Raw genomic sequence first — 26,627 nt, forward strand, 5'->3', positions numbered from 1 at the left:
AAGTAGGTTGCAATCATTCAGAAGATTGCTTTTATGCTCTATGGAAAGAAAAATTATAGCCACATCTAATTATACTAGCTACTCCACACTGTAAAATATTGTAAGAACAAAAAAAAAAAAAAAAAAAAGGAAAGGAAAACATTAAAGTTTTATTTTATTGAAGTTATGTAGTCACCAACAGTTAATTCCATGGATTATTCTAGGATTTCCTACTTCTGAAACACCAAACATCTTATCTCTCATACTTAAGTAGTTTTGATATAACCCTGAAGATTTCTAGCTTAAAATTTCAATACCAAGCTTTTGCATGAGAGATATAGTTCAGTGTATTTTAAAATTATGGTATTAATGGTCCAGAGACCTGGGTTTTGAAATTAATGGTTAAGACTCTTAACTATAGAGAACAAACTGATGGTTACCAGAGGGGAGGTGGGTGGGTTACCAGAGGGGAGGTGGGTATAAATAAGTGATGGGTTGGGTTGGGTTAAATAGGTGATGAGGAGTGATGAGTGCCCTTGTGATGAGCATGGGATATCATATGAAAGTGTTGTATACTATACACTATATTGTACTTCTGAAGCTAATATTACACTGTATATTAACTAACTGGAATTTAAATTAAAACTTAAAAAATAAAATAAATATTGAAAGGGGAAAAAAAGAAATTAATGGTCAAGAGACCTGGCTCCACACTTCACTGTCTCTGAGATTTGGGCCAAGTCAGTTAACTTACTGAAAACTCATTTTCTTCATCCATTAGTCAGAAATATTAATGCTAAGCTTACAGGATTGTTGAAAAGATCAAATGAAAAAAATTGGAAAATCGTTCTTTTTAAACTTAAAGTTTAGCGACATGCATACACATAGAGACACCTTAAAGATGTAGAAGTACTTTATAAAATAACTATATAGATTATCAACATCATCATCATCATCATCACCATCATCATCATCATACCACCACCATCATCCTGTAAAGTTTGCTTAAATTCCAAGTTTTCTCCTCCACCTACATTGGAAATTTCAATGGGTTCTGCTCTATGAGACACTCATGCAGTACAAAAGTAATTGACAGGAGTCTAAAAACATTGGGTACATTTTATGTTAAAATATTTATAACACATACAGAAAAAAAAAAAAAAACATTAACACAGAAATTGAGAGTTGGGAAACCAGATTCAGCTAAGAGAATGAATGGGGTTCTTATTATTAAACTGATGTAGTTAAGCTTTTCATTTAGTAGAGAAACTAAAATTGCATATTAAGTCTAAATTCCACACTATGTTAGAAAATAGTAGTAATTCAACTTCTGGCTCTTATTAGGACAATGGTCTTCCTGAACACACAAGAAATAATGAAAATGTAATGACATAAAAGCAGTTACCATTTGTGTGACATGAAGTATGCTTTACAATATTGCTCATTCAAAAACCCAAAGATAGTCATAGAAACAGACATGTTTTAAGTCAACCATCAAAAAGTTTTTTTTTTTCCCTAGGTTAATCTTTCCTGTTTATACTCACAAAAGAACAACCTAAGACCTCTCTCTCCTCCTTAAGACCACTTCTTAGCATCTAAACTGAGTGAGAATATGAAATGCATCATGAAAAAGAAGGGACGCTGATTCCAGCAATGTGATCAGGCTAATTGGCATTATTATCATATCATAAAGTTGCCATCACACTGCCAAGACTTGGCATGATTCTACTTATGGTTCTGCCAATTCTGAGTTTAGTATTGTAGCCGCAATTATGGCATTATATCTTCACTGGTTCAGGGACTGGTATCTTCACCAGGGATTTGGAGGATGGATGCAATTCCTAAAAATTCCTAAAAATATTTTGCCACAATAGAGCTAGAATTAAAAAAAAAAAAAAAAAAAAAACAGTTGAAGAATCTGCTACCTTTTAAGAAATGAACACTACATGAATTTCATCTGAAGCACTATATTGCTTCCTTGTAAGCTGTCAGTTTAAATCTCTCTCAAGCCAAATTCTACATCTGTCTATTTGAAATGCTTCATAAGCTAAAGAAAGGGGAGCAGTCATCTTTTGGGAAATTCAAAGGCACACAAAGCTAATCCATCCTTTCAGTGTGATCCAGGGATATTAGCACTTCCACAGAGCTGCAGAGAAAGATGGGGATAATATTTCCTCTTTTTTTCTCCCTATAGACCAAAAGATTTTACAAAAAAATACCATAAAATAGGATTATTATGTATTAATATGCTATCAGTAATTAAGATATGAATTGAACAATAGGAACAGAGACAGACATGAAATGTTCAAAATATCAAGCAGTTCAATATATGAAGGCAAAACACAGTCAAACTTTATCATGTTGTAATAACTAAGGAAAAGGCTGGATGAAATTTGGGAAAAATCTGACTAACAATATGAATTTTATTTATTTTAAGGTGTTATAATGTTCTCTCATATTGTTTGGTGCAGAATAAATTCTTAATAAATATATGTTAAATGAAAAGAAAGAATATATATATTCTTTCTATATATATATCATATAAGATATATATAGATATATATATATATATATACATACATATATATATACTATATCAGTAGAGATAGAGATATCAGTAGAGATAGAGATAGATACTATATCTATCTATAGTTACATAGGTATAATATCTAAATGGATATCAGGCAATATTTTGAAGAATAGATCCTATGGGTCTTATTTTAGTGAATAAAGACCTATCTTCAATAATTATCATCTTGATTATTTGTATAGAATCAGATCTTGCTAAAGTACTTTTTAGGTACCTAAGTAAATTTAAACCTTTCCAGTATTTTTTTTTTTAAAGATTTTATTTATTTATTTGAGACAGAGAGAATGAGAGAGAGAGAGAGCACATGAGAGGGGGGAGGGTCAGAGGGAGAAGCAGGCTCCCCGCCGAGCAGGGAGCCCAATGCGGGACTCGATCCAGGGACTCCAGGATCATGACCTGAGCCGAAGGCAGTCGCTTAACCAACTGAGCCACCCAGGCGCCCCCTTTCCAGTATTTTAACCCTACACCAATGCACACACTCATACCCATGTACATTTCTTTCCTGTTTATAGTTTTGCTTTGCTAAGGAAGATATTTTTTATTAATATTAGAGACTTTAGCATAATCACTGTCTGAATTATTTCAAATTCTGAATTAGTGGAGTTTGAATGAATCAGGTTCTGTTATATAAAGATGTACATGTCAAGCAATATGAATGATTTAAGAACTCTTCTTAAATAAATTAAAGGATAATGATGTAACCATTTCTAATCCTTTTCACTTGCATTTTTTGCTTGCAACTGCTGGGGGGAAATCAACTTAAATACAAAAATATTGTGCCAAAACATTACAATATCTGAAAAGAGACACCCTGATCATTTTATTTTTACCGTTAGACCCCATTTTTAAGTTATAAATGGAAAGAAATAATACAAACAAATGTAGAGAAGAGGCAAGATGGCAGAAGAGTAGGGTACCTCATTTCATCTGGTCCCTTGAATTTAACTAGAAGATGATTAAATCATTCTGAACACCCAAGAATTCAACCTGAGATGTAAGAAAAGAATATCTGGAACTTGGGGCGCCTGGGTGGCTCAGTTGGTTAAGCAACTGCCTTTGGCTCAGGTCATGATCCTGGAGCCCCAGGATCGAGTCCCGCATCGGGCTCCCTGCTCGGCAGGGAGTCTGCTTCTCCCTCTGACCCTCCTCCCTCTCATGCTCTCTGTCTCTCATTCTCTCTCTCTCAAATAAATAAATAAAATCTTTAAAAAAAAAAAAAAAGAATATCTGGAACTCTACACATAGAAAAGTGACCACTTTCTGCAAGGTAGGAGGTGTGGAGAAGTGAATCTGAGGGGATATATCGAAGATAAATGATTGGGGGAGGGACCCTCAGTAAACCAGCTACTGGAAAGTGATATAGCCCCAGAGGGCAAAATCTGAACCCTTAGAAATCTGCTCCAGTGAGAGACATCCCTGCCTGAAAGGAGCTCAAGGGGTGAAAAGGGGCAGTAGTCTAGGTGGGACAGTGTGGTCTCATGATCCCTGGAGTCACAGAAATAACGGGGGTGCCTGAGCCAGTAGAGTTCCCAAGCATTGGAGCGCTTATACTGGTTACTGTCAGTGAGCCCGGGAGGGGGCTCTAAGCTTAGTTTGCCATAAACCAGGAGCCACAGCTCTATTGGGTGACTGCTTTCCCATGGAGACCAGGCAAAGACAGGAACTCGGGGTACCTTCACCTTCCCTGGGAGGGGTGGAGCAGGTGCATGCACGACCTGGCAACAGCTCTCAGGACAGGACCCCTGTAAAGGATGGTAGTGTGCGAACCTCCACTTCCCCCGGGAGGGACAGAGTGGGTGCATGCATGACTCAGTGACTTCTCTCCATGCTAGGGCCCTACAAATTGCAGTAACATGGGACACTCTGCCTTCCCTCAGAAGGATCAATGTGGATGCAGAGTTTGGCACATACAGAAGTGAAGACCTTTTATCCCTGAGGTTTATGGAAGAGAGGGGACCACGATCTTTCCATTCTGGGTCTGGAGATTGGGGCACAGCGATTTTTATTTTGATCCTCTAAAGAAGCACAGAAGGCATTCAGGGAACAAAAGCTATACAGAGGACCAGCTTACACTAAGCCTGGCCCCTTGGCAAGAGGCAGTGCAACTCCACCCAAGCAAAGACACCTGAAAAGCACAGCAGCTCCTCCCCCAGAAGACTAAGAGGAACATACCAAGTTTTATGGAGCACACAGGACTATAAAACTCCAGCACTAGGGGAAAACAGTGTATAGAATTCAAGGTTTTTTTTTCTCATGATTCATTTATCTTTCAATTTAAAATTTTCCATTTATTTTTTTTTTCTTTTTTCCAACTAGTTTCTTCTTTCATCAACTCTTTGTTTTTAAGTCTTTTTCTAACTTTCATTTTTTTACATTTACATTTTACAAGTATATTTTTCCTTTTTGGCTTCCTTTCACTCTATTCAATTTTGTTTTTGTAAAAAATAAGTTTTATTTTCTTCCCAATTTTGGGATTTAATGTCTTCTAACCCACAGACCAAAATACACTCAGGACTAACTAGATCACCCTGTTTTATCCACTCAGTGAAATTATATACTCCCTCCTCACCCCCTTCGTTTTTTTTTTCCTTTTCTTTTTGGGTTTCTGATCTCTTCGGATTTTTCTAGTGTATATTTTGCTTGGAATGTCATTGATATTTTTGATTCTGCTTAATTGTTCATCCATCTCCGGGCAAAATGACTAGAAGGAGGAATTCACAACAAAAGAAAGAACCAGAGGTAATACTCTCTGTCACAGATCTGATAGATGGGGATATAAGTAAAATGTCAGAACTGGAATTCAGGATAACAATTATAAAGTTACTAGCTGGCCTTGAAAAAAAGCAAAAAAGACACTAGAAAATCTCTTAGTGCAGAAATGAGATCTAACCAGGCCAAAATAAAAAATGCTCTAACTGAGATGCAGTCTAAATTGGATGCTCTAACAGCTCAGGTAAATGAGGCAGAAGAGAGAGTCAGGAGCATAGAAGACAAATTGATGGAAAGGAAACTGAGGTAAAGAGAGAAAAACAACTAATAGCCCATGAACAAAGGCTTTGAGAAATAAATGATGCCATAAAACGTACCAACATCAGAATTACTGAGGTGCCTGAGGGTGAAGATAGAGAGAGGGCCAGAAGGTGTATTTGAGCAAATCATAGCTGAGAACTTCCCTAATCTGCGGAAGGAAACACACATTCATGTCCAAGAGGTAGAGAAGACCCCTCCCAAAATCAATAAAAATAGATCAACAACCCAACATATAATGGTGAAGCTTGCAAATTTCAGAGATAAAGAGAAAATCCTGAAAGTACCTCGAGACAATAAGTTCCTAACCTAAAGAGGTAGGAATATTAGACTTACATCAGACTTAAACACAGAGACCTGGCAAGCCAGAAAGTGATGACATGATATATACAGGGTACAAAATGAGAAAAACATGCAGCCAAGACTACTTTATCCACCAAGGCTGTAATTCAGAATGGAAGGAGAGATAAAGAGCATCCAGAACAAACAGAAACTGAAACAGTATGTGGTCAACAAGCCAGCCCTGCAAGAAAGTTAAGGGGATCCTATAAGCAAAGAGAGAGACCCCAAGAATAACATAGACCAGAGAGAAACAGACAATCTACAGAAACAGGGACTTTATCATTAATATAGTGTCACTAAATTCATATCTTTCAATAGTTACTCTGAATGCAAATTGGCTAAATGCTCAACCAAAAGACATAGAGTTTCAGATTGGATAAAAAAGCAAGACTCATCCATGTGCTCTCTACAAGAGACTCACTTTAGACCTAAAGATGCCTCCAGACTGAAAGTGAGGGGGTAGAGAACAATTTACCATGCTAATAGACCTCAAAAGAAAGCTGGGGTAGCAATCCTCATATCAGACAATTTAGATTTTAAACCAAAGACTGTAGTAAGGAATGAAGAGGGACACAATATCATACTTAAAGGGTCTATCCGACAAGAAGATCTAACAATTATACATATGCCCCTAATTTGGGAGCAGCCAATTATATAAAGCAATTGATAACCAAAGTAAAGAAACACATAGATAATAATACAATAATAGTAGGGGACTTCAACACCCCACTCGCAGCAATGGACAGATCATATAAGCAGAAGATCAACAAGGAAACAAGGGATTTGAATGACACATTGGACCAGGTGGACTTCACCAATATATACAGAGCATTCCATCCTAAAGCAACAGAATACACATTCTTCTCGAGTGCACATGGAACTTTCTCCAGAATAGTTCACATACTGGGTCACAACACATATCTCAACTGATACCAAAAGACTGGGATTATTCCCTGCCTATTTTTAGACCACAGTGCTTTGAAACTTGAACTCAATCACAAGAGGAAATTTGGAAGGAACTCAAACACTGGGAGGTTAAAGAACATCCTACTAAAGAATGACTGGTCCACCAGGAAATTAAAGAAGAATTTAAAAAATTCATGAAAACTGATGAGAATAAAAACGCAACTATTCAAAACCTTTGGGATACAGCAAATGTAAGCATAAGAGGGAAGTACATTGCAACACAAGCCTCTCTCAAAAAATTAGAAAAATCTCCTCAAATATACAAGCTAACCTTACACCTAAAGGAGCAGGAGAAAGAACAGCAAATAAAGCTTAAACCAAGCAAGAGAAGAGAAATAATAAGGATTAGAGCAGAAATCAATGAAATAGAAACCAGAAGAACAGTAGAACAGATCAATGAAGCTGGAAGCTGGCTCTTTGAAAGAACATAAGTTTGATAAACTCCTAGCCAAACTTATGACAAAGAAAAGAGAAAGGATCCAAATTAATAAAATCATGAATAAAAGAGGAGAGATCACTACCAACACCAAGGAAATACAGACAATTTTCAGAACATATTATGAGTAACTATATGCCAAAAATTAGGCAATTTAGAAGAAATGGATGCATTCCTGGAAAATTATAAACTACCAAAACTGAAACAGGAAGAAATAGAAGATCTGAACAGACACATAACAAGAAAGAAAATTTAAGCAGTAATCAAACCTCCCAAAAAAGAAGAGTCCAGGGACAGATGGCTCCCCAGGGGAATTCTACCAAACATTTAAAGAAGAAATAATACCTATTCTACTGAAGCTGATTCAAAAAACAGAAATGAAGGAAAACTTCCAAACTCACTCTATGAGGCCAGCATTACCTTGTCCCAAAACCAGACAAAGACCTCATCAAAAAGGTGACTTACAGACCAATATTCCTGATAAACATGGATGCCAAAATACTCACCAAAATACTAACCAATAGGATCCAACAGTAAATTAAAAGGATTATTCATCATGACCAAGTGGGATTTATTCCTGGACTGCAAGGGTGGTTTAACATTTGCAAATCAATCAATGTGATACATCACATTAATAAAAGAAAGGACAAGAATCATATGATCCTCTCAATTGATACAGGAAAAGCATTTGACAAAATACAACATCCTTTCTTGATTAAAACTCTTCACAGTGTAGGGATAGAGGGAACATACCTCAATATCATAAAAGCCACCTATGAAAAGTCCACAGCAAATATCATTCTCAATGGGGAAAAACTGAGAGCTTTTCCCCTAATGGCAGGAACACGAAAGGGGTGCCCACTGTCACCACTGTTGCTCAACATAGTACTAGAAGTCCTAGCCTCAGCAATCAGACAACAAAAAGAAATAAAAGGTATTCAAATTGGCAAAGAAGAAGTCAAACTCTCTCTCTTCACACATGACATGATACTTTATGTGGAAAACCCAAAGGACTCCACCTCAAAATTGCTAGAACTCATACAGCAATTAAGCAACATGGCAGGATACAAAATCAATTAAATCAGTTACATTTCTAAATACTAACAATAAGACTGAAAAAAGAGAAATTAAGATATTGAGCCCATTTACAGTTGTTCCCAAAACCATAAAATACCTAGGAATAAACCTAAACAATAAACCTAAGTGGCAAAGGATCTGTACTCTAAAAACTACAGAAAACTTATGAAAGTAATGGAGGAAGACACAAAGAGATAGAAAAACATTCCATGATCATGGATTGGAAGAATAAATATTGTTAAAATGTCTATACTACCCAGAGAAATCTATTCATTCAATGCAATCCCTATCAAAATACCGACATTTTCCCCAGAGCTGGAACAAATAATGCTAAAATTTGTATGGAACCAAAAAAGACCCTGAATCACCAGAGGAATGTTGAAAAAGAAAGCCAATGCTGGAGGTATCACAATGCCTGGCTTCAAGCTCTATTTCAAAGCTATGATCATCAAGACAGCATGGTACTGGCACAAAAACAGACACATAGATCAATGGAAAAGAATAAAAAATCCAGAAATGGACCCTCGACTCTATGGTCAACTAATCTTCAGCAAAGCAGAAAGAATATCCAATGGAAAAAAGACAGTTTCTTTCTTCAGTACAGTACAGTACAGAGGACCATACAGTACAGTACAGAGGACCATAAGTCAAGGGAGGGAAAACTGAATGGGAAGAAATCAGAAAAGGAAACAAACCATGAGAGACTCTTAACTCTGGGAAACAAACTGAGGGTTGCTGAAGGGGAGATGTGGGGGCATGGAATAGCTGGGTGATGGACATTAAGGAGGGCATGGGATGTGATGAGCACTGGGTGTTATATGCAACTGATAAATTGTTGAATACTAATGATGTGCTATGCGTTGGCAAATTGAATTTAAATTAAAAAAAATAACAAGTTCCATTACTTAGGCCAATTTAGAAGGGTTGAGAGGAGCTTCTCCTCATATATGACTCAGAAGCAGGAGGTACCAGCAATCACTTTTCAATAACTAGTCAGTTGTATGTAAAATTATACACAGCTCTATAATATTATCTTTCTTTATAAAAAAATATATTTGAGACACAATCTCCTGAAACCAGAAAAAACTGTAAAACATTTCAATAATCATTTGGGAGAAAAATGGATAAATCTCAACCCTTACAGACCATATTAAAAATATCAACTGTTTTTGATAAGCAGTGGGTGTTGTATGTAAGTGATGAACCACTAAGTTCTACACCTGAAACTAATACTACACTGTCTGTAACTACCCAGAATTTAAATAAAAACTTGCGGGGTGCCTGGGTGGCTCAGTCAGTTAAGCATCCGGCTCTTGGTTTGGGCTCAGGTTGTGATCTCAGGGTCATGGGATCAAGCCCTGAGTCAGGCTCCATGCTCAGTGCCAAGTCTGCTTGAGAGATTCTCTCTCTCTCTCCTTCTCCCCACCTCTGCCCCTCCTGCCACTCAGGTGCTCAATCTTTCTCTAAAATAAATAAATAAATAAATAAAATCTTAAATAAAAACTTGGAACTACAAAAAAAATATATCAACTGGAATTTAAATACTTAAAAAATATATCAACTGAATTCTTCAAAATTATTTTTAAATAAAATTAATGAAAGTTAAGTTTGAATGCTTAGTAAGTATAATGTCAAATATGAAACTTTCTGATAACTAAATTGGGAATCAATTCTCAATTATCTTTGTGAATGGAGGAGTGAAGTTGTATGTCTAATCCAAAATAATACATAATTCCAGAATTATTTCTACTTGGTTTTACAGAGCAGTTTTCTTCTTATATTTGACAATAGGTAAGTAGGATATTCTTGGGCATGTAAAATAAAATTATGTAAATTAAGGAGAAGAATTAATATAGTTCTGGCCATATTCCTCCTCCTTCTCCTGTTTAATGTTTTTTTTCTACTTTCTGTCTTTTAGACAGAAGTACTCATGCTTTTCCCCACTCAATACCTTATCTATCTCTATCATCTCATACTAGGCACAAGCAAAGGGTTAAGAATTGAGGATTTTTCTTTTGATGTCTCTCATTGACATAAATCCAAGTTGTAGGAGGGAAGGCCAAAACCTTAATCCAAGGAAGGAGGCGCCAAGGAAGGGGAAATACATAAGCCAAGTAAATTAGGAGGAGGTGAAAGCCTCAAACTGAGTTCTTACATATACTATAAGACATTGTGATGATGAGGAAAGAGTATGGGCTCTGGAGGTCAAAAGACCTGGGTTTGAAACCCAGGTCTGCCACTCAATTGCTTTGTGACCTTATGTAATTAATTTAAACTCAGTGAGCCATAAATTGCTCACTTGGAAAATGAAGACAATATCCATAAGTCTACAATGAAGATTAGTTGAAGTGCATATAAAATAAGATAAAAACAGAGAGGGAGGCAAACCATAAGAGAGTCGTAACAATAGGGAACAAACTGAGGGTTGTTGGAGGGTAGGTGTGGGGGGATGGAGTAACTGGGGGATGCGCATTAAGGAGGGCACTTATTGTAATGAGCACTGGGTATTAAATGCAAATGATGAATCACTAAATTCTACCCCTGAAACTAATACTACACTATATGTTAACTAACTAGAATTTAAATAAAATCTTGATAGAAACTTAAAACACACACACACACACACACAACACTTAGCTCCTGGTATATAATACAAACTTAATATATATTACAGATTTTCCTCAATAGATAAGGTACTAAAGTTTACTCAAGAGTATATTAACTTCAAGACAGTCTTTAAATCCTTTTTTTCTTTCATCTACACATTCCCTCAAAATCAGAACATGGATCTAATTATTTACATGGTACTATTTCTAGGCTCTGTCAATGTATTTTGTAAGTTAAGAAATAGATTATCAGGGTCAGAGGAATAGGAGACCTAAATTTCATCTGGTCCCAGGAATTCAGGTAGATAAGGATCAAACCATTCTGAACACCTACAAACTCAACAGGAGATCAAAGAAATGAATAGCAGCAACTCTCTGAACAGAAAAGTGACCACTTTCTGGAAGGTAGGCTGTGCGGAGAAGTGAATCTGAGGCGATATTTGGGAAGATAGGTGGCGGGGGAGGGGGCCTCCATCAGGCCCTACTGGCAAGTGATAGAGCAGCAGAGCAAAAAATTAGAAGTTTTAAAAGTTGGTTCTGCTGAGGGATGTTGCTCTAGTGGCTAAGCGGGGGGTGGAAACCTCGCTGGAACAGTGTAGTCTCAGGACCCTCAGGGTCACAGAAAGACCAGGGATGCCTGAGTGTGGCAGAGCTCCCAGGAATTGGAGCAGGGAAGCCAGCTGCAGAGACGGAGCCAAGGAGTGGGCTCTCAGCTCAGGGCTGCCATAAACTGTGATCCATAGCACAGTCAGGCCACTGCTCTACCAGCAGGGACCCAACAAGCGGCAGATCCGGGGAGACTCCCCTTTCTCCCCGGGAGGAGTGGCACAGGAGTGCACTGCAGGAATCTGCTGGGTTTAGAGACTCCACACAGGGTCATGTGCCAAAGATAGAAATGCTCGGTCACAGGCCAGGTGAGCATGGAGTGTGGACGGAGACCAGGGAGACGGGAGTGATTGACTGCTTTTCTCTGGGGGCTCACTGAGCAGTGGGGCCCCAAGTTCTTGGCTCCTCTGGGGTGGAGATTGGGAAGCTGCCATTTTCACTCCCATCCTCCAAAGTTGTACAGAAAGCTTGCAGGGAACAAAAGCTACGAGAGCAAACCCGAGCAGATTACTTAGCCCATCCCTGGCAAGGGCGGGGCAATTCCACCTCTGGCAAAGACATTTGAGAATGACAGCAACAGACCCCTCCCTGAGAATATCAGCAAGAACAGCCAGCCAAGACCAAGTTTACTGATCAATGAGAAAGGCAGAATGCTAGCACTAGGGGAATACGGCACATAGAATTCATGGCTTTTTTCCCAATATTCTTTAGTCTTTCAAGGTTAATTTTTTCAATTTTCTTTTTTTTCTTTTTCTTTTTCTTCTTTTAATTTTTCTTTTTCCCATTTTCAACCAACATCTTATCAATCCCTTTTTTAAAAAATCTTTTTTTATTTTTCATTTTTAGAGTCATATTCTATCCTTTCATATTAGTTAACATTACTTTTGGTATATCAATATATAAGTTGTTCTCTCCTTAAAATTTTGGGACACGGTCTCCTCTAACAGACCAAAATATACCCTAAATCTCTAGTGTATGGCTTTGTTCTAGTCTCCTGCCTGATCACATACCCTCCTTTTTTAAAAAAAAATCCTCTTCTTTCCTTTTTCAGCGAACGTCTTATCTTATCAATTCCTTTTATAAAACCATTTACAATTTTCATCTTTACACTCGTATTCCATCCCTTCATCATACTTACCATTATTTTTCGTACATATATAAGCTTTTCTTTCTTTAAAATTTTGGGAGGCACTTTCTTCTAATGGAACAAAATATGCCCAAAATCTAGTGTGTGGTACTGATTGATGCACCAGCCTGATCATATTTGATCATATTCTGTTTTTTTTTTGTTTGTTTGTTTATTTTTATCTTTTTCGTTTTCTTTTCCTTTTTCTTTATTCTTTCTTTCCCTTTCTTTTTCCCCTGGTTTCAGGTCTCTTCTGATTTGTTTAGTGTATATTTTTCTGGGGTCGTTGATACCCTGTTAGCATTTTGTTCTCTCATTCATCTATTCTCCTCTAGACAAAATGACAAGATGGAAAAAAATCACTTCAAAAAAAAGAACAAGAGGCAATACCGACTGCCAGGAATCTAATCAATACGGACATTAGTAAGATGTCAGAACTAAAGTTCAGAATGATGATTTTAAAGACACTAGCTGGGCTTGAAAAAACCATGGAAGATATTAGAGAAACTCTTACTGGAGAAATAAAAGAACTAAAATCTAACCAAGTCAAAACCAAAAAGGCTATTAATGAGGTGCAATCAAAAATGGAGGCTCTAACTGCTTGGATAAATGAGGCAGAAGAGAGATTTAGTGATATAGAAGACCTAATGATGGAAAATAAAGAAGCTGAGAAAAAGAGAGATAAACAACTACTGGATCATGAGGGCGGAATTCGAGAGATAAGTGATAGCATAAGACGAAACAATATTAGAATAATTTGGATCCCAGAAGAAGAAAGAGAGAGAGGGGCAGGAGGTATATTGGAGCAAATTATAGCAGAGAACTTCCCTAATTTCGGGAAGGACACAGGCATCAAAATCCAGGAGGCACAAAGACTGCCCCTCAAGATCAATAAAAAATAGGTCAACACCCCGACATCTAATAGTAAAACTTATGAGTCTCAGAGACAAAGAAAAAGTCCTGAAAGCAGCTCAGGAGAAGAGATCTGTAACCTACAATGGTAGAAATATCCACAGAGACCTGGCAGGCCAGAAAGGACTGGCATGATATATTCAGAGCACTAAATGAGAAAAATATGCAGCCAAGAATACTATATCCAGCTAGGCTGTCATTGAAAATAGAAGGAGAGATAAAAAGGTTCCAGGACAAACAAAAACTAAAGGAATTTGCAAACACAAAACCAGCCCTACAAGAAATATTGAAAGGGGTCCTCTAAGCAAAGAGAGAGCCTAAAAGTAACATAGACCAGAAACGAACACAGACAATACACAGTAACAGTAACCTTACAGGCAATACAATGGCACTAAATTCATATCTTTCCATAGTTGCCCCGAATGTAAATGGGCTAAATGCCCCAATCAAAAGACACAGGCTATCAGATTGGATAAAAAACAAGACCCATTGATATGCTGTCTGCAAGAGACTCATTTTAGACCCAAAGACACCTCGAGATTGAAAGTGAGGGGGTGGAAAACGATTTACCATGCTAATGGACACCAAAAGAAAGCTGGGCTGGCAATCCTTATATCAGACAAATTATATTTTAAACCAAAGACTATAATAAGAGATGAGGAAGGACACCAAATCACACTTAAAGGGTCTATCCAACAAGAAGATCTAACAATTGTAAATATCTATGCCCCTAACATGGGAGCAGCCAATTATATAAGCCAATTAATAACAAAAGCAAAGAAACACATTGACAACAATACAATAATAGTGGGGGACATTAACACCCCCCTCACTGAAATGGACAGATCATCTAAGCAAAAGATCAACAAGGAACTAAAGACTTTAAATGACACACTGGACCAAATGGACTTCACAGATGTATTCAGAACATTCCATCCCAAAGCAACAGAATACACATTCTTCTCTAGTGCCCATGCAACATTCTCCAGAATAGATCACATCCTAGGTCGCAAATCAGGTCTCAATTGGTACCAAAAGACTGGGATCATTCCCTGCATATTTTCAGACCACAATGCTTTGAAACTAGAACTCAATCACAAGAAGAAAGTCAGAAAGAACTCAAATACATGGAGGTTAAAGAGCATCCTACTAAAGAAAGAATGGGTCAACCAGGAAATTAAAGAAGAATTTTAAAAATTCATGGAAACAAATGAAAATGAAAACACAACTGTTGAAAATCTTTGGGATGCAGCAAAGGCAGTCCTAAGAGGAAAATATATAGCAATACAAGCCTTTCTCAAGAAACAAAGAAGGTCTCAAATACACAACCGAACCCTACACCTAAAGGAGCTGGAGAAAGAACAGCAAATAAAGCCTAAACCCAGCAGGAGAAGAGAAATTATAAAGATCAGAGCAGAAATCAATGAAATAGAAACCAAAAGAACAGTAGAACAGATCAACGAAACTAGGAGCTGGTTCTTTGAAAGAATTAACAAGATTGATAAACCCCTGACCAGACTTATCAAAAAGAAAAGAGAAATGACCCAAATAAATAAAATCATGAATGAAAGAGGAGAGATCACAACCAACAGCAAAGAATTATGAGCAACTGTATGCCAGCAAATTAGATAATCTGGAAGAAATGGATGCATTCCTAGAGATGTATCAACTACCAAAACTAAACCAGGGAGAAATAGAAAACCTGGACAGACCTATAACCACTAAGGAAATTGAAGCAGTCATCAAAAATCTCCCAACAAACAGGAGCCCAGGGCCAGACGGCTTCCGAGGGGAATTCTACCAAACATTTAAAGAAGAATTAATACCTGTTCTTCTGAAACTGTTCTGAAAAATGGAAATGGAAGGAAAATTTCCAAACTCGTTTTATGAGGCCACCACTACCTTGATCCCAAAACCAGACAAAGACCCCATCAAAAAGGAGAATTACAGGCCAATATCCCTGATGAATATGGATGCAAAAATTCTCATCAAAATACTAGCCAATAGGATCCAACAGTACATTAAAAGGATTATTCACCACGACCAGGTCGGATTTATCTCTGGGCTGCAGGGTTGGTTCAACATCTGCAAATCAATCAATGTGATAGAATACATTAATAAAAGAAAGAACAAGAACCATATGATCCTCTCAATAGATGCAGAAAAAGCATTTGACAAAGTACAGCATCCTTTCTTGATCAAAACTCTTCAGAGTATAGGGATAAAGGGTACATACCTCAATATCATAAAAGCCATCTATGAAAAACCCACAGTGAATATCTTTCTCAATGGGAAAAAACTGAGAGCTTTCCCCCTAAGGTCAGGAGCACGGCAGGGATGTCCACTATCACCACTGCTATTCAGCATAGTATTAGAAGTCCTAGCCACAGCAATCAGACAACAAAAAGAAATAAAAGGCATCCAAATCGACAATGAAGAAGTCAAACTCTCACTCTGCAGATGATAGGATACTTTATGTGGAAAACCCAAAAGACTCCACCCCAAAACTGCTAGAACTCATACAGGAATTCAGTAATGTGTCAGGATATAAAATCAATGCACAGAAATCACTATACACCAACAAGACAGAAGAAAGAGAAATTAAGGAGTTGATCCCATTTACAATTGCACCCAAAACCATAAGATACCTAGGAATAAATCTAACCAAAGAGTCAAAGAGTCTGTACTCAGAAAACTATAAAATACTCATGAAAGAAATTGAGGAAGACACAAAGAAATGGAAAAACGTTCCATGCTCATGGATTGGAAGAAAAAATATTGTGAAGATGTCAAGGCTACCTAGAGCAATCTACACATTCAGTGCAATCCCTATCAAAATATCATCCACTTTTTCCAAAGAAATGGAACAAATAATTTTAAAATTTGTATGGAACCAGTAAAGACTCCAAATAGCCCGAGGAATGTTGAAAAAGAAAAGCAAAGCTGGTGGCATCACAATTCCGGACTTCAAGCTCTAATACAGTGCTGTAATCATCAAGACAGTATGGTACTGGCCCAAAAACAGACACATAGATCAATGGAATAGAATAGAGAGCCCAGAAATGGACCCTCAACTCTATGGTCAACTAATCTTTGACAAAGCAGGAAAGAATGTCCAATGGAAAAAAGACAGTCTCTTCAACAAATAGTGTTGGGAAAATTGGACAGCCACGTGCAGAAGACTGAAACTGGACCATTTCCTTACACCACACACAAAAATAGACTCCAAATGGTTCAAAGACCTAAATGTGAGACAGGCGTCCATCAAAATCCTAAAGGAGAACACAGGCAGCAACCTCTTCCACCTAAGCCGCAGCAACTTCTTCCTAGAAACATCGCCAAAAGCAAGGGAAGCAAGGGCCAAAATGAACTATTGGGACTTCATCAAGATAAAAGGCTTTTGCACAGCAAAAGAAACAGTCAACAAAACCAAAAAACAACTGACAGAATGGGAGAAGATATTTGCAAGTGACATATCAGATAAAGGGCTAGTGTCCAAATTCTATAAAGAACTTATCAAACTCAACACCCAAAGAACAAAGAATCCAATCAAGAAATGGGCAGAAGACATGGACAGACATTTTTCCAAAGAAGACATCCAAATGGGCAACAGACACATGAAAAAGTGCTCAACATTGCTTGGCATCAGGGAAATCCAAATCAAAACCTCAATGAGATACCACCTCACACCAGTCAGAATGGCTAAAATTAACAAGTCAGGAAACTACAGATGTTGGCAGGGATGCAGAGAAGGGCAACCCTCTTACACTGTTGGTGGGAATGCAAGCTGGTGCAGCCACTCTGGAACACAGTATGGAGGTTCCTCAAAAAGTTGAAAATAGAGCTACCGGGGCGCCTGGGTGGCTCAGTCGTTAAGCGTCTGCCTTCGGCTCAGGTCATGATCCCAGGGTCCTGGGATCGAGCCCCACATCGGGCTCCCTGCTCAGTGGAGGGCCTGCTTCTCCCTCTCCCACTCCCCCTGCTTGTGTTCTCTCTCTCGCTGTGTCTCTCTCTGTCAGATAAATAAATAAAATCTTTAAAAAAAAAAAAAAAAAAAGAAAGAAAATAGAGCTACCATATGACCCAGCAATTGCACTACTGGGTATTTACCCCAAAGATACAAATGTAGGGTTCCGAAGGTGTACGTGCACTCCAATGTTTATAGCAGCAATGTCCACAATAGCCAAACTATGGAAAGAGCCAAGATGTCCATCAACAGATGAATGGATAAAGAAGAAGTGGCTTATATATACAATGGAATATTATACATCCATCAAAAGGAATGAAATCTTGCCATTTGCAATGACCTGGATGGAACTGGAGGGTATTATGCTGAGTGAAATAAGTCAATCAGAGAAAGACATGTATCATATGATCTCACTGTTATGAGAAATTCTTAATCTCAGGAAAGAAAGTGAGGGTTGCTGGAGTGGTAGGGGGTGGGAGGGATGGGGTGGTTGGGTGATAGACATTGGGGAGGGTGTGTGCTATGGTGAGCACTGTGAAGTGTATAAGACTGTTGAATCACAGACCTGTACCTCTGAAACAAATAATACATTATATGTTAAAAAAAATAAAAAGAAGATAGCAGGAAGGGAAAAATGAAGGGGGGAAATCAGAGGGGGAGACGAACCATGAGAGACTATGGACTCTGAGAAACAAACTGAAGGTTCTAGAGGGGAGGGTGGGGGGGGATGGATTAGCCTGGTGATGGGTATTAAAGAGGGCATGTACTGAACGGAGCACTGGGTGTTATATGCAAATAATTAATCATGGAACACTACATCAAAAAAAAAAGAAATAGATTATCATCTATTGAGTACCAAGATATTTTTCCAGCAGTATTAGCCCCTCAATATTCTTTTATATGCACAGGACTACTTTATTCTTATATCAGAATTTGTTTATAGATACTTAGTCTAAAAAATCATTTTCTAACCCCCAGAGCCTTAACAGTGGTTCTTTTTACCTACAGCAGCTTTTTTATTTTTATTTTTTAAAGATTCTTATATTTATTTGTTTGAAATAGTGAGAGAGAGAGAGCATAAACAGGTGGAGGGCCAGAGGGAGAGGGAGAAGCAAGCTCCCTGATGTGGGGCTTAATCCCAGGACCCCAAGATCATGACCTGAGCGGAAGGCAGACGCTTAACTGACTGAGCCACCCAGGCACCCCATACAGCATTTAAAAAAAAAAATTTGAACATGTGAACTAGGATATATAAAATTCTGAAGCAAAAATGGGGAATCTGGAAATACTTTCCCCAAGGAAAGTCCTTGAAAGACACTTTGGAAACCACTGTTCTGTAGGGGAAATCCCAAGCTTTGAAACCTGATGAAAAACTAGCTTCACAAGTTGGCTTTTCCCTACCCTTTATACTAAACATATTGCCTATGAGTCTCCCACCTCAAACATCTGCTCTAGGTCTTCAACTTAATTGGTATTCCCCCTAACACACTAGTCTCTTTCTCATTAGTGTTTATCTTTCTGTAGTCCTCTCTGCCTAGAATGTTTTTCACTGATTCTCCTCCTGTCTGACATTCAGTCTACAAAACATAGCTCCAAAGTTTCCATCTTTCTGTGTATTACCCAACTTACCAAATTCACTTAGTTGCTCCCATCTCTGTGATCTTTAGCACCTGGTATGTACTTTTATTATAGTCTGTATCACACTTTAGTGCAATTATTAGTTTACATGTCCTTCTCTCTAGTTCTACTGTTGACAAGGACTGCTACTCATATAATTTTTCATTACCTTAGACAAAATACCCTAATACAGCAGGTGCTTTATAAAATTTTGTATGATTAAAGAAATAAAAATCTCACTATCATTAAATTCATTTTCATTTTCTACCATATAATAACTTTAATATTTTTTAAAGTTTCAGTTAGAGAAATATTAAGCTTATTTTTAAGTATTTCATGCACTTTTAAGTTCTTTTATAGAGAATAAAAAAGTTCAATGCTAAAGTATGAAACTGTTATTCTTAGGGGAGCACTGCTTATCATGGTGTTGATAAACACTAAATTATTTAAGACAATGACCATTTGGATGTTCTTCTTTTCTAATCATAAGGCTTCTCTACCAAGGATACATCTTCTTTCTACTTTTTAACTTAGATTAAAACTGGACAAGATACACAGATGCTCAAAACCCTTAAAAACAAAGAAAACTATATATTATTGAGACATATAGGTGAGCAGATGTGCTGCATTCTACAGAAGGCTTTGAGACAAGGCTGGTTTAGCTAGTGCCCCTCATCACTGCCCCCAGCACACAAAAATATACATACAATAAGGCCTTGAAAGGGATTTCCTACAAGGAAATGACAATTTTTTTTTAAAGAGTCATGTCCATTTTATTTGAGTCACTAGAATAACAAAACTGTTTTCTTGAATACTTTAAAAATTCAAAAATGTAACCTCTAGTACAGCTTGAAAAGCTCTGAAGGACAAGGCAGTTAGATCAATATTAGTTTATTTCTAATTCTGGGCAGCATGAACAGACAAGGCTGATCATCAGATGGATTTTATTACCTGTCGGAGTGATAAGTCCTGGTGATAAAAGGCCGGGGACTGAATGGGGCAGAAGGTGAGCATTGTCCTGCAACACTCCCAAAGAACGCTTAGGAGGCCTGCCAGGCCTGGAACTGTTGAAAAACAGACAAAAACAAAGATCAGGTTAAAAATGTACTCTTTTTGGAAATACCATCACTTGCTATATTTGTCTCCTCAATCTTGTTTAATTACCAAGAGTGAGAATTTTATTTTAAAGACTATTTTCATTGATTACCAAAAGACCAATACTTTTCTTTCTACTAAAATTCCCAACATAGTTATGGCAAAAATTAAAACCATAAAAGACTAATTTTTAGTTTAGATTACATTTTCAAGGCAGCACTTTGCAATACAGCTTACTTGTTGTGAGAAACCCAAAGTTACCTCCTGTTTAAAGCTACATTTGATCCCAAGTATTATTAGTACATGCTACTGAGACCTGAGATAGTGATTCACAGAATTCAGATTGTCTAGAATGTGAAGTGACTAAATCTCTGCACAGAGAGGTAAAGGGGTAAAGAGCTAAGAGATGGGGAATATGATGTGATTTTTTTTAGCATTTCCACAGATGCCAGGAGACCACCAGGAACAAAGGACCCCCACTCTCAGTAGATTTTTTAAATCTACCTATTATTTAAACCAGGCTATATAACCAGCAGTGCACTCTCTTGGAGTGGCTGTACTAACAAAACCTGCCACTTTTGCTATCTAGGCTGTCTTTTCTCACAGATATATTAGTGTTTCTAACTGATGAGTTGAGGCTAAACTCATAGCACTAACCTGATCTATTCCATTTGCACATTCTTCACCTTAGTGTGAGCAGTTCAGGAATTGCAGTTGCAAATGTTAATCCATAAAATAATAAAATAGAAAGTCAGTATCTGGCTTCCATGACTCAAATACAGTCAGTGTACTGATTACATCATTTGGAAGCTGTCACCAAAATGAAGAGATTTATAAGTCATTGAACATTAGGATCAAGTTATTCTCAAGTCATTCAATATATCTCAAATATTAGTTTCTAATGTTGCCTAAGATATTTCTATTGGTTTTTAGTAAAAATGCAGTTTAAAAGCTGAATAATAGGGCTTTTGACAAAATACTGACAAACTTTTTGTTTGGTTCACAAAAAAAGTTTAAGTTAAACCTTATTCTATCAATTTTGCAGTAGCAAAGTGCTCCATCAATGTAAGACAAACTCAGCTTTTTAAATGAAGACAACTTCTAGCAACCTCACACAGAGGTACCATTGCCCATTTCATTTTTCATACACTGTGCTGGTGTTATTTACTTTCATTGTACATCAATATTGTATATCAATTTAGCATGAAAGATTCTGTTTTTCTCATTAAATGTTTCAATTTTATAAACTGACTCGCCCTTCCTTCTTTCTACTTGATTCTGAGCCATAACTTATTTTATTTAATTCAGTATTGTTATCCTGTTTGCCTTTACCTTGTTTTATGGCTTCCTCTTTTAAGGAAGTGATAAGAGAAGAGCTATTTACTTCAAATGCCAAGGATCCCAAGATCAATGAACAATGTTCATCAGTGTATATCCAGTCATTAGAAGTTGAATAAGCTTCACCAAATCTGTACTTTCTAAGTGCGTCTTTGTCTTTTCATTAGTCAGAATACAAGGCTACTAACTTTATTCAAGTCTACCCTATTACTTTGTACTTTTCCAATGTAAACATTTCAGTGTTGTCTTCATGCTCACCATCACTTTCAGACTGTCTCCAGAACTAAGCTGCCTGATGTAACTTCTATTTCCATATAATGAGCCAGTTGTGACAGTGCACTTTGAAACCTTTAAGGTTTAACTAGATTTGTTCCAATTTCTTGGTCAATCTCACAATTTGAAGTAGCTCTTTTCCAATGAGCTGACTCAGGTTTGAGAGGCATTAGAGGTTTCTCAGGTGGTTCTACCTTAAATTCCAAGATTTGAAAAAAAATTGGTAAAATTTCCCACCATCATATCTATATTGGAGAATTCATGGCTTATGTTATAAATGGCTTGGTAGTATTTACTACATATGTTATAAACCAAGAGGACCATATTCTCCATCCTAACATCTTTTTCAGTTGGTTGGTTGGTATGATTGAGTCTCCCCAATAAGAATGTACGCTCTATGAAGGCTGTATATATCTGATTTTGTCACTGCATCCTGAGCAATTCTCATGGTATCTACACACAGTAGCGCCCAGTAAATTGTTAATTAACTCAGTTAATAGGAAATATTTCACTGTTGCTACAGTTTCCAAATATTCCTTAAATTGCTCTATTCTCCTTGACTACATGAATAGCAAGTTGGTTGCAACATTTAATCATCAGGTAATCATTCTTAAGTCTTGAAATCCACAATAATTATAGGAGCTTCAAAATATGATCCACTTGAATATGAATATGTACAAAGCTAAATAAGGTTAGATGCAACTATGCACAAGGTTAAAGAAGGGTAGATGTCACTTATCTTATGCCACTTCAAGAACCACTCAAGGACTAAAGGCCCCTGGAGTTACACATCTGCAGTGACAATATCACTTATTCAATCATTCAGTAAACACTTCATCATCCAGTAAACAAACATGCTCTAAGTGCCCAAGCAGTGTGTGTCTGGCATGGTACTATATATAAGGATTATAGAGGTTAAAATTGACGCTTGACAAAGGCAATGGTTTTGGTCTCTTTGTTTACTGATATAATGTGAATACCTAGAACAGCTTCTATCTTTGAAGAGCTTATGGTCTAGTGATAGAGATGTGTGTCTGACCTATTGTTTAAAGTTTTGATTAACTCTTTAGTGGGTATAATTATATGATATCCAAACTTGTTTAAATTTATCAGTGAGCAAAAATCACATTCAGATGCCTTTGTTTCTATTTTTGGAAAGAATACTTGAACCCCTAGAATAAATTAATTAGAATCAAATTTCTAAAAGTGCTTTATACTCAATAAAGTTCCATACTAATAGAAGATAGCTTTATTTTTACCTTTAGACTTAATGACCCTCTCTAGTAAGGCACTCCTATCACTAAAGTTCCTGCATTTTTTTTATTTAAATTCAATTAGCTAACATATAGTACATCACTAGTTTCAGATGTAGTGCTCAGTAATTCATCAGTTGTATAAAACACCCAGTGCTCATCACATCTCATGCCCTCCTTAATGCCTGCATTTCTTTTCAAAGAACACAAGCCTAACAACATGATGCAAGACTATGGAGGACACTGTAGAAAGTTGGAAAAGATCATTCTTAACAGATGATCCTGCTTCTTATCTTTAAGAGCTTTATTAGCATCAGGCAGATATTTACATATTAATCAAGACAAATAAACATGTGGTGATTTAACTAGAAAACTGTTATTTGGATGACAATTAAATCAGCATAGGTTGAAAGGTCCATTATTGCAGCATCCTATCTCTGCTGAAATATTGATTGTGTTACTGATTTCAGTAATGCTTTATTTTACAGGGAACAAATAACCATGTAATTACTCTTTAATTTAATGATAATTGCTTGTTGGCAATTATTTGTTTTCTGCTTAATTACAAAGTTATTTTAACTCTGTAAAATAAAACAACTTTAAAAAAAAAAAAATTCCCACCCAAATGACTCAGTGGATGTATCATCCATGAACACCATAAACAAAAGTTGTTAAGGTACAAGACAAACAACCTAAGAAATAGAAAAACTTTTATTAAATAACTCAGCTAAATCTTTAAGAGCTTCAGCTTATAGAATGAACATTAGTTGCTTACACCTAATTAATGGGTGGTTTCTAGGGAAATTATACCAAAAAATCAAGATTTTCTCTGGGTCCAGGTCATTCTTTAACATAATTTATCCTGATATATATTTCCCCCTTCATTCTGTAAACTTCTTTAGAAGAAATAAAATAGGGGCGCCTGGGTGGCTCAGTCGGTTAAGCGTCTGCCTTCAGCTCAGGTCATGATCCCAGGGTCCTGGGATCGAGCCCCGCATCGGGCTCCCTGCCCAGCGGGAAGCCTGCTTCTCCCTCTCCCACTCTCCCTGCTTGTGTTCCCTCTCTCACTGTGTCTCTCTCTGTCAAATAAATAAACAAAATCTTAAAAAAAAATAAAATAAAATAATTCAGCTTCCTGAGGTAAAAGAATAAACCAACTTGAAATATATATCTATAGTATTTCATATTTCTGCAGTTGAAGTGGATTACCATCAGAGCATTACCTCAGTTTATAAACTTTATAGAATTGGTGGTTCCCTCTTAGGGAATTCAGTAGGTCTTCTGGTATCAATAAGATATGACACATTCCATGATATATCTATTCCATATTGTAACAGATAAAGTAGCTAATACTTTGTTCATTGAGATTATGAAATTTCACTGTTAGAGTTATTTTTACCTCATGTTAGCATCCGTTTGTACATGAATCAAGGAATAAGCAACTGAGTAAGATGAGTGATTTTGTTTTTCAAAGAATAAAAGTCTTGTTAATAAATTAGTTAGTGATGACATGAGCCTTCAGGATATTTCATACCAATCATATAGTCAGTACATGATTTAGTGAGGAATCACAAGTCATGTTATCCTCTTCAATGAAAGCTTGGTTTACTACTTTAAAGAAATACTTGTAACATTCTGGGACAAACTGAGCAAATTGCTGAAGATATAGTGGCAGTTAGGGTGGCATTAGCAGCCACTTGTAAGACCACTGCAATTGGATTCCCGAAGTGGGACCTGTTAGCAATGACCTGGGATTCACTTTTCAGAGCTATCACTGATATTTAAAATCCCTTGGGATAATCTCTGAATGCATCATGTTTTCACTCACATTAGAAGCCAAGAATGACATTAGTTTTGAAGGTGTTGTTTATCTGACTGTGAGAGTACTGCTCTGACTTTCAATGTGCTTTTTAAATTAAATAAGAATCTTTTTGCCAGAACAGTAAAACTTTTAATTGCATCATGGATTAATAATAATCTCTTAGGCCTGACATTTATTACAACATTTCAGGGATGCCAGTGGTAGTTAAACTCTACCTGACCTTTCAGTATTTATGAAGAGAAACAAACTCTGACCTCACAGCAACCTGAATCCATCTTCTCTCCATGTTGGCAAACTGATAATTTGTCTAACTATTGCACTGGATTATATTCCCAACCAGATCAAAGGCAGCAGCAACCAATTCAGCAACTGGGAGAAAGTCATCCATGAAAAATGAGCAATTAACATTAATCATATATGAAATTTTTCAAGCTAATAACTAGAACCTGGGCACTATGGTAACTCTCATAAAAAGGTGCTTATGTTAAGCTGGGCATCAATCGGTCCTTGGTTCATGGGAACTTAAAGTGTGGCTCATCATGTCTCTAGGAGCTATCAATATAAAGAACAACAACAACAACAACAAAAAAAAAAAACACCAGAAGCAAGACCATTTATATTCCATTACCATTTACTCTTTTTTCAGTTTCTTTTTCTTTTTTTTTTTTTTTTTTTGAGTACAGTTGATACATAGTAGTTTCAGGTATACCTTTTTCAGTTCTTATAGGCAATCCAAAACTCAAATTTGGATATGTTAAAATCATCAACACCAGCATTCCATTCGAATTAGGGAAGTTAAGGAAATTATCTTTAACATAAGGATGTTCAAGGGATGAAGAAAAACCTCCACTTGTTAATGGATCACATATTACAATATCGAGGATTATGTAGAGCAATTTGTTTATGCATTAATCTTATAATTGTGATAAATTGAATTATTTATATCTATTATCTTAAATTATAATGTTAATTCCCTTGCTAATGCTGAGTTTCTGTTTTTCCTTCAATAAAAAAAAAGAAATCTGATGTAATAGACAATTTAAGGGTTGACTACTCACTTGATAGAAAGTATAACTGTGAAGTTATTTTATACTTCATTTACTTGACTCTGCTCCCTTTTTAAATTAAATGTGCTCCAGGCCTGGTTGTTAGCACCTTTAAACAAGTTTACTTTTTGTCATAAATTGACTGAATTCTAATAAAGGTTTTAATATAATTAACAAAGATCGTATAACAAATATGCTGGCATATGACTTGAATTCTTAGTGGCCTCTTTCTGTTCTGCTTGTGTAATTCCTATTAACTTCAGTGGAATCAATGCACCTTAGTAAATCTTAGAGTAAATCAAATTAAATAAACATTTCCCTTTCTAAAGTGTATCATATCACTGTCAGATACAACTTTTTTTTAAAGGCATCATTGAATTCAAAGAGTATATCACTATGCAAAACTTCTGATATTAAGAGAATGGATAAGAAGTTAACAATCACTTTTGGATAATTCTATTAACATTTCAAATTCAACATATGCCTCCCCAAATCTCACTCTCCAATCCTCCCTTCTCTTGTTTTGTCATCACTACAGGCATGCTCTCC

General features: G+C 36.7%; 1 protein-coding gene across 5 annotated transcripts in view; it reads right to left on the reverse strand.

Annotated features, from left to right (window-relative positions):
* DACH2 (dachshund family transcription factor 2) overlaps positions 1–26,627 on the reverse strand; it is an 890,246-nt gene that overhangs the window by 448,291 nt on the left and 415,328 nt on the right. For all 5 annotated transcript variants that reach the window (XM_078064867.1, XM_078064865.1, XM_078064864.1 and 2 more), the window contains exon 3: positions 20,203–20,315. In XM_078064867.1, coding sequence (XP_077920993.1) covers positions 20,203–20,315 — 113 coding nt within the window. The remainder of the gene's footprint in view (positions 1–20,202; positions 20,316–26,627) is intronic.

The sequence above is a fragment of the Halichoerus grypus genome, chromosome X (genome assembly GCF_964656455.1).
Source record: "Halichoerus grypus chromosome X, mHalGry1.hap1.1, whole genome shotgun sequence".
In the NCBI taxonomy this organism is placed as follows: Eukaryota; Metazoa; Chordata; class Mammalia; order Carnivora; family Phocidae; genus Halichoerus; species Halichoerus grypus.